This window comes from Melopsittacus undulatus, chromosome 3 (genome assembly GCF_012275295.1).
Source record: "Melopsittacus undulatus isolate bMelUnd1 chromosome 3, bMelUnd1.mat.Z, whole genome shotgun sequence".
NCBI lineage: Eukaryota > Metazoa > Chordata > Aves > Psittaciformes > Psittaculidae > Melopsittacus > Melopsittacus undulatus.
This window is the reverse complement of record NC_047529.1, coordinates 25,886,430-25,903,193: the sequence shown is the minus strand read 5'-3', so window position 1 is coordinate 25,903,193 and position 16,764 is coordinate 25,886,430. Positions and strand designations below refer to the sequence as shown.

General features: G+C 36.1%; 1 protein-coding gene across 2 annotated transcripts in view; it reads right to left on the bottom strand.

Annotated features, from left to right (window-relative positions):
• NBAS (NBAS subunit of NRZ tethering complex) overlaps positions 1-16,764 on the bottom strand; it is a 173,252-nt gene that overhangs the window by 115,693 nt on the left and 40,795 nt on the right. For both annotated transcript variants that reach the window (XM_005143310.4, XM_034060637.1), the window contains 10 exons: positions 13,719-13,802; positions 13,030-13,183; positions 11,437-11,622; positions 10,038-10,211; positions 8,916-9,049; positions 8,134-8,196; positions 7,460-7,582; positions 5,770-5,872; positions 3,235-3,458; positions 462-574 (listed from right to left, as the gene is read on the bottom strand). In XM_005143310.4, coding sequence (XP_005143367.2) covers positions 462-574; positions 3,235-3,458; positions 5,770-5,872; positions 7,460-7,582; positions 8,134-8,196; positions 8,916-9,049; positions 10,038-10,211; positions 11,437-11,622; positions 13,030-13,183; positions 13,719-13,802 — 1,358 coding nt within the window. The remainder of the gene's footprint in view (positions 1-461; positions 575-3,234; positions 3,459-5,769; positions 5,873-7,459; positions 7,583-8,133; positions 8,197-8,915; positions 9,050-10,037; positions 10,212-11,436; positions 11,623-13,029; positions 13,184-13,718; positions 13,803-16,764) is intronic.

Sequence of the window (16,764 nt, the reverse complement as noted above, 5' to 3'; positions counted from 1 at the left end):
CCAAAATAGATTTAAAGTTTTAAACAAGTCACAGAAGAAACACCTTGCAAAAGTGCACTTCCAGTGTCATTGGGTTTTACATACTTCAAAATCAAACAGCCCAATGGAGACATGAGAACTGCCTACAAATGAACTATCTCTCTCCCACCCATTATTCTAAAGCTCATCAGCACATGAGCAGGCAGATTATTTTGCAAATAAAAGCTGAGCTCAAACTACTTCTGCTGAGGTCAGTTGGAGCTTCAGCTACTCGGTACTCTGAAAAGTCCTGCTGAAACTAAGTCCCAGAACACAGATTCCATATGCAGACATCCTTATAAATCTCACATCAACTGAACAACGTCTTTAAACAGTAATTTTTTGGTATGTGGATGCAACATTCACACAGCAGTAAACTAGCTGTCACACATACATATGCCTGTGATTCAACTAATCATATTAAGAATAAAAACACACAGTACCTTGTAGTGGTAACATTTTCACACCAAATTCTTCTAGGTAGCCAAGAGCACGAATGAGATCTAGCTCCTCCTGAACAGCACTTGGAGAGTCTACAATAAGTTGTAGACAGCACCTAAATAAGAAAGAAAATCTTTTTTTCAAAAAGCTGTTGAATAAACTTGAACTTCAATTGTGGGGGCACAATAGGGGGCAGGGAAAGCAGTAGTTTATTGCGCGTAAGAATTGTCAAAAAATTCACTAGTCCTCTAACACATACTGTAAGTGTTTGGTACTGTACCTCTGTTACAGCTTGCTAAATATTTTAACAAAATTCTAGTCTTGGATTGCCAGACTTCAACACCTAGTTATGATAAGAACATTGCCTAAAGCCTCTTGGATTTAGGCCTGAAATAAATTTAATGAAAGACATTGAAAACATGTACTTAAATACCTAATCACTTAGAGAATTATTTCTCTTATAATCATTGCATTTTGGTGTTGCCACATACAAGAACATAAAAGCAAAAATCTAAGAATTTAATTGAAAATGAAATGTTAGAGCCATTGTCACATATTCAGTTTCCTCAAGTAGGTTCACAAATGAAAACAAAGCTGATTAAAAAACCCCAACAAAACAGACCACAGAACTGCTCTGCAGAATTACTAACAACATTTTAAATATTTTAAAATCATATGTGTTATGAATATTATATTGACATAATCAACTTTTAGATTACTGTTTAAAATAAAACATCCATTCTGGTACAGTGTGTTCATATGCAGATTTATTAATACATGTTTTATAAAAAAGTCCACATGCAAAATAGGCTCAATGATTTCAAAAGGCTTATTCACCATGCACGTTAAATCAGGAAAATATATTATTTGTGCAATTTGTCATATGGCTTTTAGCTCTGCATGTTTATTAAGAAATAGACATGTTTACATCAAAAATACAATTGTATGTTAGATATATTATCATCTGAACATTTTTTAGGAACACAAACACTTCAAGGTAGAGGTTAAAACAGCAGTGAAAAGCTAGGTAAAGAGAAGATAAATAAGTTCTGCCAAAAACAACTCAAACAGGAACGCTTACAGTAGACCTACACACTGTGATAATCAGTAATGGAAACTGGTTAACATGAAACAACTGATTGAAGAAAAGTCAGAGAAGGAGCAAAACACCTTACTAAATGGAATAAACACACAGTGAACATTTGTAACAAGTATTCGAGCTATCATCTGCGTATTTTGAGGAATCAACATACAACCAGAAGGTAAATTTAACCCTTATGGTAAATTGAAAACAATTATACTTTTATATTTCCAGAGCCTGCTAGTGGAAAAGACTCTCAATAGAAGACTGGAGAAAAAGAAAAGTAAATAAACCCTAGTTTTATAATGACATTAAATCAGATTTTCATAGTGATTATAGAATAACAGAATCATAGAATAGTTTGGGTTGGAAGGGTTTGAGTTGGAAGGTTTAAAGGTCATCTAATCCAACTGTCCCCAAAATGAGCAGGGATATCTTCAACCAAAGCAGGCTGTGTGCATCTGGGATGGGAGAGAGGAACAATCTTAAAGGGATTAGGGAGAACCAAACAACACTTTTTCAGTAACTTTCTAGTTAAGTTATGGAGAATACAACTGTCAGTCAAGGCAAGCTGCAAAAATGTTCTTCCTTTAATCCCTAATGTAAAATACATGATTTTTCAATCCACAGAACTTCACAGTAATAATATTTTATTGACAAAAATGTCTTAATTTGAAAAAGGCTAATTTATTACAAACAGTTTGACTGTATTACTGTAGTCACTACTCAAAATGTTACCATGTATGTATATACCATTATGGGTCAAGATGAATTTGTGTCTTCAGGGGGAAAAAATAATTATCTATTTTTTCTGTAATTAGCAGTTAAGTATACTCATATCTAAGTGAAAGCAGTACTTTCTAAAGATGTGTCTTCCTTTGTAGCTGACATAAATATTTCTGTTTGATTATTAGATTTTGCTGGTTTTTTTTGTTGTTGCTTGTGGTGTTGGCTTGGGGGCCGGGATGGAATTATGTCTTAAGAAAAAAGGAAAAGCCATTTGTATTAACAAAACAATATCAGTGAAACAACAAATTCTTAGAATAAAAGAAAAAGGCTGTAAATATTAAGACATGCTTCTATTTTAAATATTTAAGAGAAACCAAGGCACCAATCTTCTGCATAGGTAATATTCCATTATTTTACCTATCTGCAACTAAACTTTAAAAGAATATACTTCCATATTTACATCTATACAAGAATGAATACCCACCTCACCCACCCACCGCAACCTCCAAGGCTGCTGTATGCCTGAATTCCTTTCTCAAGAATTATTTGGCTTATTTCTTAATGTAACAAAGAGAGACAGACAGCCTCAAATGAACTCTCAGAATCAGGAAAGACCAAAGTAAGAAAAGAAATCAAACAACCAGCAAAATTCTGTTTTCTATCATTATAATAACTAGGGCCACAATTGTGGTTCAATGCTCTAAAGTGGAAAAGGTTCAAATGCCACACATAAGAAGCTTCTTATCCACAAAGACTTACATGTTTCTTCTACTTTAACCTGAATTCTGTAGCAGATCATTCAAAAAATCCTACACAAGCCAAAGATACTGTTTTCACTTACCATGTAATTTTACATGAACAGAAATAAACCCAGGTAAGATTCACCCCTTCTTACAGGGAAACAAAAAATCCAAGTTTCAATTAAAAGAGCAATATATATTTACATATGATAATTGTAAATATACCTTGCCAAATCCATACAGCTATCAGTCAAACTTGTTGAAGAATTGAAATATTCTCTGCTAGCAGCCAAAACTAGTTCAATACTTTTTGCATAGCTGACTCGGTACTGTGGCTTCCCTTTTGATGAACTTGGTAGATCCACTGACCAAATACTGCAATGCATCATTTGCCCAGCCAAGTGGATATTCTCTATACTGCTTGAGCATAAAAGGCTTTCCGTGAATATCTAAAAGAAAGAACAATAATTCAGTAATCTGCAGCAGCAGCTTCAGATAAACTTACTGCATTATATGGAACCAACCCCTCTGAATAAAAAGGATCTTTGAAATCAAAAGAATATATACAGTCCAAGCAGAAAATGTAACTTCTACAAGGAGAGTATTCCCACTGTTCCTTTCAGCAAAGCTATTAACTAGTAGCTGGTTACTTCCACTTCTTAAAGAAAGAAACTTAGTAGCTGCCTTTTTACAGTATGACTTTAAGATCAGATATTATTTATATCTACATTCTGAAGTGTTAATAGGATGTAAGAATTTGAAAAGGCAGTTCAGTATTAGCACTCTAAAACCAACAATATATGTGAAGAAATTCTGTATCCTATCCCTGAAGAACCTAAAATATTCAGAACTGAGCATGTAAGATGTTTTTTAAGTTTCAGTCAAGACTACCTTCGAAGAATGCATACTAACATGTTGTATCTGTCACTAAATACCCGTTATTTTCAGGTCAAAGTTTTGCCCACTTTTAGACTTATTAGACACTCAAAATTATCTCTATTCCTTTCAAATTTTGTTGGTATTTTTTTGGTGTAGGTTTTTTTGCTCATTTTTTTAATTTTTATTTATTTTTTAATTTTGTTTTATTTTATCTCAGTCCGTATTGTCCTACTGAAGAACAACATACACATTTAACCACTTCAGGAAACACTGCAGCTCAACAACATGGCCTTTAAGGAAGGTTTTAAATTTTGTAACAAATTAAATTGGATCAATGAATCACAGGAAAGCCCAGGCTGGAAGGGACCTCTAGATCATTTGGTCCAACTTCTTCTGGGAAAGAAGGCATAGATCCAATCACATCTTAAAACTGAAGTATTTTTCCACTAGGAAGAACCTCTCCAAATTGCCTCATGTACTGGAAAGGAACAGAGTTGACAGTGCTCATTTAAAAAAAAAATAAAATCATATGATTGGATCATCCTCACTGTCACAATATAATAACCCTCAAGGAGTACTGAAAGATGCAAAGCATGATAGCTGATCCTTCTTCCTTAAAGACCACAAACCTAAAATTTACCCTTCTCAAAATTTATGGACATGAAATCCATCTTGAAGAGAATAGGAATCACTCTGCATGCAAACAGATTTTGTGTAAAAAAATGCTAAAAAGGATCCCAAAATAAACATTACACATGACTGCAAATCCCTACTGCCTCATCAATTTCCCAATTTTGAGGTTATCAAAGCATAATTGTGTATAACAGCACTACATTTCAAAGCATTCCTAGACCATTTCTTCAAAACCCTTTGCTGTGGGGTGGTTTTGGGTTTCTTTACTCACATAGTACAGAGATTAGAAAACAATTTAATATTACTAAAAAAAATAAGATCAGAGCAAATGTTATTATTTTTGAGTGCTCTATTAAGTTTTTTAAATGCACTTTAAAAAATACACCAAGTACATTAACCCATAGCCTATCACAAAACCATGAAACTTAAACTGCAGTTCTCTTTGAGCAACTTCAAATTGTACAGCTACAGAGAGTGACTCTCTTTATGTGTAGGTTGAATAGCATTACTTTTTCCCCTTAGTTTTTTTTTTATTTGCTTTCAGAACTTCTCCCAAGAGCTAATGAGTGGTAGCCATAAACAATTAAATCTGCAAACTGTAATAAAAAACTCTTAAACTTCTAACTATTTAAACACCGACTGTAGTGGATATGGCATTGTTTCTATAATAAACTGGAGTACCTTTATGTGAAAATGTAGATAAACAATCCACGTCACAGCAAGTGACACATCTAGATCAGCTATTAAGCTGTCCTTCACAAGTATTAATGACAGGCTTAGGGTTTATGCAGGTGCAGGATTTTTTTTTTCCTTCAATGAAATTACGTATCTCACATTGTTTTATTTCAGCTGCAAGCAGTCCATAATCCTATAATGACCTTGGCTAACATTACTCAACTAGAACTTTGTGTTTAAGAACTACTCAACTTGATAACATTTAGTTAAAAATGTGTTTATTTTAAGCGTTTATTACTAAACACGTGTACATAAAATTATGAAGTCTCAAGAAGTTGACTCAATTTTAAAAAAGATGAATTGTAGTAAAAGATACAGAGGATACCTATCAGAGGGGCTTTTGATGAAATGAGTAAACACCAAAGTTTCTGAGTTGAATTAAAGTATCTTAAAAGAATAGAAAAAACAAGCAACAGAACACATGAAAACATATTTACATTTGTGAGCAACAATATTAAGTGAGAATCTGTAGCTTACTTGGGACATAAATTGGTAAGAAAACATAAAACTCACCTCATAACAAGAATCTGAATGTAAGCATGTATACACTTTCTGCTGCATGTCTAACATGTCCTGGAGCAATTCCTTCCAGTGTGTCTCACTGACTGATGGTTGCCTGCAAGCATTTTAAAAATTAAATATTCTCTTCCTCAATGAATGTAAAGAAAAGCAGTAGAGAACACTACAGTTCCATCACAACAATTATAAGTTTTCCCAAACACTATTTCAATCTTTAATTGGACTTTTAACCAGAATTGACTTAAAGGCAGAATGCTTTTAATAAAAATTAATGTTAAAAAGTGTCTGTGGGATAACATTATTTGATGACAGAAATGCAGTACCCAAAGTGCTTTTTCTGATTGTTTTTTGTGGAACAAGACAGGGATTTAAGCAATCTTTCTCAAGATTCGCCAAGTAGGTTTTGGTAATTTCCAGTAACACCTCAGAAAGTTGTAAGTGCTATCTTCCTGCTGATCCGAGAACAGCTGGGTAAAACCAAATTTGTAACAACAGCAACTGAGAATCATTAAAATACTGCTCATTGTAGGAAATCTCAAAGGACTAATCAATTGCATGCAATCACAGGTTAATGGATCTGCAAGTTTATTATGCTCTTTAAATTAGAACGGTATTCAGATTCTTGACCCTCTGGATCCATGCATCTCTGTTTACCCACAAAGCTTTCTATACAACTTCATGCACTCTATAAAAATTTTTACTAGGATTTTTTTTTACATTATCTTGAACCTTTCAGATTTAAGAAGCAGACTTTTTTTAAGCTACAAAAGCTAGTCCAGCAAATAGTTATTTTCTCATGTGGCATTAGCTTTCATTTCAGCAAAAATTGTTTCTGTACAAAAAGTGAAGGAAAAAAAAATCAACATTTTTCTACAGAAGCGTTGATTTTTAACCACCCCCCCCCCAAAAAAAGAAGAAGAAGAAAAAAAAACCCTAAATTTTTTTAGAAGTCTTAAAAAGCTTTTGGCATATCCAAGCTAAGCACTACTCAACCATCACCGACAAAATGTTGTGCATGTTTACTTTAAATAAAAAGAAAAAAAACCACCACACACAGCAATGGCTGGTTTTCCCAGGGTTCAGTCTTTGTATCTGCTTATGCCAAGAACCGTGTAATAATTCATCTACAGTTGGAAGGCAAGTTGAATGAAATAGTTGTTAAACTTGAAAAATTATACTGGAAATATAAGCAGTAGAATCAATACATAAAATCAATAAATTATCCTATTACAAGAGCTCCTGAGAAAACACACACACACAAAAAAAAAAAGCATTATTTTACAAATCCTACACTCTCAAAATTAAACAGGTCTTTAAAGGACCTTATTTCATAGTACTATAGAATATATTGGGTTGGAAGGGACCCTCAAAGGTCATCTATCTTAACTTTTACTGTTCATCATCTTGCAGTATTTTGCAGCCAATACACATTTTAGGCTTGTTTACCTGAACACAAACTTACTGAAACAGGTTTGAAGCAAGACAGAGATTTTTGGACATGGTGAATGCAACCAAAACAATAATCATGTCATCAGCTTAAACAAATATGTTCTATGTACAGCATGTTCAGTTTGAACATCACAGTTCCCTGCTGCAACAGGCAGGTATATCCTTTGAGGCTAAATACTGTTAGTTACTTTACTGCCCTTTTCCCCTAAACTCCCATTCCCCTTTGAATACTAACTTGCGACCTGTGTGCCTTGTCAGCCTGATCATCAGCTTCCGTGCCTCCTCCACATTGTTCTTTGTGTCTTTCACAAAGGAAACAGGTTTCTGAAGTCCATGTTTCTCCAACAGCTCTGACACGCTGTAAATGAACAGTCAAACTTTTTGAATCCTACACAGTTGTACAACTACCACTGCAGCAGCCATCTTAAAGCTGTTTCAGACAATGCACTGCAAATGCAGTCTCTGTAAATTCTGTAATAGTATAGATTAGCCAGAGTAACATCACTTACTCAAAAAAAATTAAAGGTATAGAGTAAATGTGTATCCCAAATAACCTGATGAAGTATCTTCACAGCTTTCAGTTTTTGATCACTCAAAGCAGTAGAGTATCAAGATCAAAACAATTTCCCTGGGCAACCTTCTTCTCCCTAACAAATAACCCAAAAGACACAAACAAACAAAACACAAAACCCCTCACTTTTATTCTAAGAAAAATGTCTGTGAAGTTTTATAATATCCAAATAGCTAAAAACATCCAAAATTTCTAAGTTTTGAACACAAAAACTAACAGATTATCTTGTTGAGAGCACTAAAAACATGATAAATATTCTTGATGCTTTCCTGTCATAATGTCAGTATGCCTGGTGACTTCCATAACAATACACTATTTATTTTAGCAAAATTAAATACCTAAGAATTCGCTCCAGTTCATCTACGTCATCATGAAGAGCGTTAGTTTTATCTGTTTCAGGCCTGCAAAGATATTGTACAATTAATTTTTTTTAATATTTATATCCATACTTCTTGTCATTTCTTCATGCAATTCATATTACATAAAGATAAGCTGTTTGAAACATCCCTTTATAAAAATCAAATACATGTTTGTTTGAAAATATTAAAACTGTTTGTTTCCTATTGGACGTACAGCTAAAATTGAGAAGGTGCTCCAGTCTCCCAAAGACATAGCTTTTCCTTCTTCCTTACTTTTCTCAGGTTCTTTCCTTCCCATGTGTAAAAGGCACTAGGAGAATAGTTAACATCTCCTCCTCATGCTTTCACTTTTTCAAGAGTTACCCTTCATATAGATCTTCTATACAGAAATATCTCTCACAGGGCCATGTTGCTGCTTACAAACCAACTGCAAGATGACAGTAACTGTAACAGGACCAACAAGACCAGCAACACAGCACTAACACTTGGTTGCAACTCAACAGGCAATAAAAGTCTCAGAAACTAATAAAAAAACCCTGGTCTAGGCTGCTATTTTAAACCATGCAATCACGCTTTGTTTCATTATCTGGTAGAGCACATACACAGCACAATCATACATATATACAGATGACCACAGCAACTCAGACAGGAACAGAATATTCCAGCAACATTATCTACCCTTTAGTGATTTTAAAGCATTCATTCACAACCATATTTAGTGTATCCAAAATATTTAGAAATAACAAGCTGAAAATCTTTACCCATATCCTCTTTGTGGAAGGCATTCCAAAATATCGTAACAGAGAGCGAGCTGGTCATCTCGTTCACTACTATAAATACATTCCAATGCTGTAATCATAAGCTGGTCTTGATCAGGGATAATTTTTTGCTGACACTAACAGGAAAAGGAAACATATTATTTTTAGTTTTCTGTTTCTATTTCAACAGTTTATTCTGAATTTAAAAAGATGTGAACTCCCAAGTGAATAAATTGTCTCTGGTTGTAATTAGAATGTTTCTTGCTAATCTTTAGTCAAGTATCTGTTGAAGGTACAACCTGAAACATAACTCAAGTAGTTTTCTACACTGCAGACACTGAAAGGACAGTGGTACATCATTATACACATTTTGAATTTGAGAGGTAGAGAAGATGCAGGACAGAAAAAGGCAACTGCTGCAAACATTCGTCAGATTTATTTAATGCATACAACAGTATCAATATACTATGGTATTACTATTATATTAATACCCTATATGGTATATAGTACTATACTATAACTATGGTTTTTTGCTTCACTGATTGATTTCTGTCCATACACTTGGAATATACTTAGTATGTAAAACTGTGCTTATGTGCCCTGGAATAATGATTTAAACTGCAGAAGCAGCATGAAACACTCAACCCTTACTTACTGAACTCTTGGCCCCATCCTAATGCCCCTCATTTTATTCTTTACATTTGCTGGGAAAAGGAGAGGGAGAGAATAACTTTAAATCCACTGCTAGTAAAATTCCTTAGGAAAAAAGTGAGATCATGAAACTTTCAGATCTATTTTTAAAAAGCAAGTATGCCAGGAATTTACTTTAAACACATTACCAGAAAATTGCCTCAGAGAAGAATCTTAACAATAATTTCTGTTTTACTAGTTCAAGATCACAATTGCATTAGTTTGACAATCTCATCAGACAGCTTAGCTGCATTGTAACTTACGCTGTAACACTCCTTAATGTTTTCTAAAACATAACACATCCTGGGTCCAAGAGAAGAGAAATATCAGAGACAAATCCCATTTAGAAGATGAGCCAACCTTATGTACGAATTCATGTCTCCAGGGCAAGAATTTCTAAACAAACCAATAGAATCATGAGAGCTCCATACTTACAGCAGGTTTTGAATTCTGAAATATCTTCAGAGGTAGAGTCAGGTCTTCCTTTGCTAAGGTTACTAAATATTCTTTAAAAAGTGAATTTGCAAGACCAGGGGACTGATTTTCACAACGATGGAGGAAAGGGATCATCCACTGATAAACATTCTTCACATATTTTTCCTCAGAAGACTGGAAAGCACAATGTGTTACAGAGTGGAGGAAAAAAAAAAGAGCAAGTACAGCTTCATTGTCCAAAACAAACAACAAAAAACAAATAGAACATATTTTCATCAATATAACTGAAACAGTATCTTCACCTGTCACAAAAAACAGCTGAAGCCTGACATTTACCACTGTTGCATGCATCACTACATCATTAAGCACTGAAACAATCAGTCATGTTTCTGTTACTCAATGACTTGGGGAAACCAGGCAGTAAAGTAAGGAGCAAAGCTCACTACATGAGGAAAGCCTAGCTGTCTTCCTCCTGCAGAATTAGTCAAAGATTGGCCTGAATTCACATCAGAGTATCACTACTTGCAGTAGGCCAGAATGGAAGACCTAAAACAACTGATAAGTGATTACATACATCCTAGCAGAATTTAGAAATTTCTGAGTCTTCTCTGGTGCTTACTCATTCTTCAACTGAATTTCAGACCTCTGATCAATCTCTGGCTATTCTTCAGATTTTCCAAGAGGTGTTTTTCTATTCTGAAATGCCATGCACAGGCTGAACACAGAGAAGAAAACCACACATATGCTACAGAGGCGAATACTAAGATTTCTGCCAATATTTAAAGACACCAAAAAACATCCAAGACAAGCATTCAATGTTGTTGCATCTGCAGCATCATCAACAGCTACACTGAAGAAACTTTAGAAAGGGTCAATGAAAAAGCAATACACAACTTTCAAAACACTAGGTTTGTTAATACGTAACCCTGCGCCTAGGACAAAACAAACAAACACCACAACAAAAAACGCACAGTAAGTGTTGAGTTCTTGCTGAATTAAAGGTTTTTCATCAGAAACATGTCAGCCACTAATGGTATCTTTATACAGAATCATAGGTTAGGGTTGGAAAGGACCTTAGGATCATCTAGTTCCAACCCCCCTGCCACGGGCAAGGACACCTCACACTAAACCATGGCATCCAAGGCTCTGTCCAACCCGGCCTTGAACACTGCCAGGGATGGAGCATTCACAACTTCCCTGGGCAATCCATTCCACCGCCTCACCACTCCTACAGAAAATAACTTCCTCCTTTTACCCAATCTAAACTTCCCCTGTTTAAGTTTTAACCTGTTACTCCTTGTCCTATCACTACAGTCCCTAAATATACAAACATACATAGGATCCAGGGTAACCCGAATTACTGGAAATCAAAATATACCAATTTATTCAAAATACTTACATTCTTCATCAACAGTCTCAGCTTTTCAATGTCTTTCATCTCCACAAGTTCCTTCAAAGTTAAGGTTCGATCACCATCAGTCTCATAAACTACCGTCTCAAGAGTGATCAGGTTGTCACAAAGCACCTGCAAACCAGGAATATTCCTCTCCATGCCAAGACGAACAAGGGACAGAGCACAGTCCACCTGAAAAAATTAAAAAACAAAACAAAAAAAACCCAAACCTCTGCTGTACAACTGTTCACCAAAGAAAAAAAACGAAGTCCAATCTGTGCCCTGTGTGGGCATCTATTTTTTTCCTCCTTGTTCTTTTTGTTAATAGTCAGATCTAAGTTCCCAGAAGTTTTATGAACTGCATATTCCTGAATGGACTGCTCTTCTCAGCTTTATGAAGACCAAATAAAATGTTTAATCTTAGTGGATAATGTCATTATAGGCTTTTGACCCACATGAATCCTATTGATGTTTGTAAATTAGGAGAATATTATTCTTTCTGGAAATCACACACAGAGGCAGATCACCCCATCTCACTGCATTGAAAATGAAGGTTTGCTTTAAACTAAGACAATCAGATAAATGACTGAAGTCATGAATAGTTCTGCCTGTAATGTGACTTTTCTGACCATGAATTAATAATTTTAATTGTTGTCTTTTATTTCACAGAAGATAATGACAGTCTTTCTCCCTGGTGACTGAAGGTACCTTTACATGAAAGGTTTTGATTTCAGAGAACGCAATATTGGCTGTACGTACCTAGTGAGGCAGACTTAAGTCTGGAAGAGTAGAATGCAATTTCATTTATATTTTAGTAATTTAACTGATCCTTGGAAGTTGCTTTTATGTCCATACCTACTGATAGGCTGTTAAGATCACAGGGAAATATGATTAAAGAGCTTCGGAGGACTGTAAACTTGAAGAATAAAAGAATCTGCCTATCAGAACTAACTCATAGTGATACTTCCAGTCAACCTCCTTTTCATGCAGCTAAATTGGTCTGAGAAGCAATAACATACTGGAGCACATAAGTGATAAGCTCTATTCTTACTTGCAATGCTTATCTTTACCACACAGTGTTTCTGAAAATTTTAGAATATGAAGAAAATAAAGCAGAAATAAGCTGCACGGTAGTCCCATGACATTACTACATATTGGCATATGACAGTAACATGACTGCCACATACCTATATATGTATGACACAGTATCATGTGAAAGATAGTAAAACGTGTCTCCCAATACTCTGTGCACAAGATTCCCTCACTAACAAACAAAAGTGTAATGATAAACATTTTTCATGGAACTACAGAAGCTACTGAACTACTGTAGCTACTGTCTGCTATTATAAGTCAAGTGAAAGAGAATATACCGGCTTCCTATTCATTCCTATGGATCAATTATTCGGCTGAGCAAACTTTAAACAAGCATAAGTACACTGCAAATGAAAAGCCAAGTACTTCACAAGGCACACTGAAGATTGAGAAACAGTGTACTAGTGAGGGAAAAACATTCCATTAATACTTGTTAAGAAAGGATTCTGTTGAAAACGGCTGATCAGCCTGAGGCAGCCATCATCATTTCCTTACTGATTTTCTCACCTGCATCGAGTATTTTTCAATTTCCTGTGCTCTGCTCAAATACCAATCAGTAACAAGATCTACTGAAAGGTCAGCAGTCCTGTACTTCAGTAACTCAGGTTGTGTTTCATACAGAAATTCACCTTCATCTTGTGAAGTTGGTTCAACAATCATCCTTTAAAAAAGAAAAAACCAAGTGTTTACATATACATTTTCTCACATTCTTTTTTTACAACAGTGTTTTCCTAAAAGTTTTAGTTGTCCTAAAAAAAAAAAAAGCCCAAAAGATACAATAGACCTACTATCACACCAATAATTGATAAGACTCATATGCCAATCACAGTGTTAAATTCTGTCTGCAAAGTAACCAGAGATTCCAAACATCAGACAGATCATGAAAGAAAGAATCCACTAAAGACACAGGTATGTCCAACTTCTGCTTTCCTTCTGTTCCTCACATGGTGAAAAGCAGTTCTGTGATCCATTAATGCTGCGATGATAATATTATGCCTGACAAGTAGCAAAATAAATATATCATGATTTACAGAAGTAACCTTCCCCTCCCACTCACATACATTTGTGAAAGTCACTCCTCGCATAATCTCACTGAATATACTGGGTATTTCCCCATTTTAAGAATTAGTAAGTCAATTCTTTATCTGACACATACATAAATACAGAAAAACTTTTTGCTTTTTCTATATATTTACCTGCATTCAGCTTTTTCACACCAGTCCTCTTTACGATGTTTCTGCTCATTCCAAGGAAGAATTTTCAATGTCCCCTTCTTGTAACTGGTATAACAGAAAAGGGAAGCTTCAGACAACTTTTTAATCAATGAAATACAAAGCATCCACAAGTATGTCAGTAAATTCATAATAAGCAATCCTTTAAGATTTATCACTTCTTAATGCAGATTTACAAGTGTGATTTTGCCTGTATATTACCTCTACAAACACATATTCTACACATACCATTAAAGAGCCAATAAAAAAAAACTAATAAATTTATTTTCTTACTGACCATACCTTGACAAAAAAAAACCTACCAACCAAAAAAAAAAAAAAAAAACCCAAATAGCAAATCCACTACAGGCTGTAAGAATTTTTATCACTTTGCAGTAAGTATTCTGACTTCATATACCGTCATGGAAGACTGAAATGAGTAAAAACCTATGATCTTCACACCTTAAAAAAACCATGTAATTCTTCAAATGTCAGCACAATCCTTGTACTTAAATGAAACAAGATACACCCTGCTGTACCGATCTTCTTAATGAAGTTTAATGAGGTTTCCTGACAACAAACTTCCACAGTGAAACATTCTCTAAATATTGAGGTAGGAGAAAAAAAAAATAAATAAAAAGATCTGTTTAAGATGCAGCCCTCTGTGCCTGGCAAAATCTTGGAGCAGATCTCCTGGAAGGCATACTAATCACATGAAAAACAACAAAGTGCTTGGTGACAGCCAGCATGGCTTCACTAAGGGGAAATCCTGCCTGACCAATTTGGTGGCCTCCTGTCATGGGGCTACAAAAGCGATGCACAAGGGTGGAGCAGTTCACATCATCTACCTGGAATTATGCAAAGTGTTCGACACTGTCCCACATGACATCCTTGTCTCTAATTGGAAAGACATCAATTTGATAGGTGGACCACTCAGTGGATTAAGAACTGGCTGGATGGTCACACTCAAAGAGTTGTGGTCAACGGCTCAATGTCCAGTTGGAGACCAGTAATGAGTGGTGTCTCTCAGGGATCAGTGTTGGGACCGGTCTTGTTTAATATCTTTGTTGGTGACACGGACAGTGGGATTGAGTGCACCCTCAACAAGTTTGCTGATGACACCAAGCTGTGTGGTTCTGTTGATACGCTAGAGGGAAGGAATGCCATTCAGAGGGACCCTGACACGCTTGTGAGGTGGGCTGATGCCAACCTCATGAAGTTTAACCATGCCAAGTGCAAGGTCCTGCACATGGGTGGGAGCAATCTCAGGCACAGCTACAGGTTGGGCAAAAAGGAAATTCAGTGCAGCCCTGCAGAGAAGGACTTGGGGTGTTGGTTGATGAGAAAATGAACATGAGCCAGCTTCAGTGTGCGCTTACAGCCCAGAAAGCCAACCGTATCCTGGGCTGTATCAAAAGAAGCGTGACCAGCAGGTCAAAGGAGGTGATCCTGCCCCTCTACTCTGCTCTCCTGAGACCTCACTTGGAGTATTGTGTGCAGTTCTGGTTCCCTCAGCATCAAAAGGACATGGAACTGTTAGAACAAGTCCAGAGGAGGGCCACGAGGATGATCAGGGGACTGGAGCACCCCCCATATGAAGACAGGCTAAGAAAGTTGGGGCTGTTCACGCTGGAGAAGGGAAGGCTGCATGGAGACCTCATAGCAGCCTTCCAGTATCTGAAAGGGGGCTGTAGGGATGCTGGTGAGGAACTATTCATTAGGGACTGTAGCGATAGGACAAGGGGTAACAGATTGAAACTTAAAACAGCAGAGGTTTAGACTGGATATAAAGAAGAAATTCTTTACTGTTAGGGTGGTGAGGCACTGGAATGGGTTGCACAGGGAGGCTGTGAATGCTCCATCCCTGGCAGTGTTCAAGGCCAGGTTGGACAAAGCCTTGGGTGCCATGGTTTAGTGTGAGGTGTCCCTGCCCATGGCATGGGGGTTGGAACTTCATATTCTTAAGGTCCTTTCCAACCCTAACTATTCTATGATTCTAAGAACACCATGGGCTATTACTAGAATGATTAGTTATGGCTTTCTGTTGTAGGCTAGCTGTTTAAACAGCATGAAAACCTGAGAAACCCATGTCAAGCTACGCAGAACAAAGTACAGGGAAGAAAACAGCCACATAGATTCTGGCATTTGTAGAAATAAGAACAAACCACGTACAAAGTAAGGACATTAAAACTGCAGCATACTGGAGCAATAAGCTGTTTTAAGTCTCACTCATTTTCTCCTGCCCCTGATAATAAATGGCAAGAGCAACACTACATGGACAATCCCTATTCATAAATTAACAGCCAATACAATCTTCTCATCCCTTGACGGGCAGTACTGTAACTTAGTGGAGTGAAAAAGTTATCTTTATCAGTTGAAATGTCAAAGAACAGAAAAGTCAAGGAGTGATTAATGCTCCCTTCCAAAATATAAAATCAAGTCAGCACAGCAGGTCTTCCTGTTACCATCAGTAATGCTTGCCTTTTCTATGCTGTGTAGCACATAAAACTGGACAAAATTTTATTGCCCAAGACATTTTTTTTTCATAGTGGTATTTTTGCATTCACTCTCCAGTAGGCTTGAGAAGACACTCCAGGGGGATTGTTTGTTCAGCTGTTTTAGCTGGATTTTGTTTCAGAAGGTGTCTGTGCATGGCTCTCTTAAGTAAGAACATCCCACCTGAATAAGTCTTCCCATATGACCTCAAAGTCCCTAGAGAAACTTTTGGGAAAGTTGCTTTGGTTTGGGTGTTTCTTTACTGGTTGGCCTTGTTGTTACTGAGAGAAATAAGTCATGCAAAATAGTAAGGAAATAGGTTTTTAATTGATATTTAATAGGTATTTAAACTTCAATGTTTTCCTTTTTTGGATAACAAATTACTGAAAGAGGAAATCCCTAGAAATAAGCAAAGACAGCAGAAGTTTAGAACACAAATGTAAAGCTGTCCATGAATATATATGTGATCTGAACGGCCCAAGACATTCCAAAACTCGCACACAGTCTCCCAATGCTAGTAGTCTCCTTTGCTGCC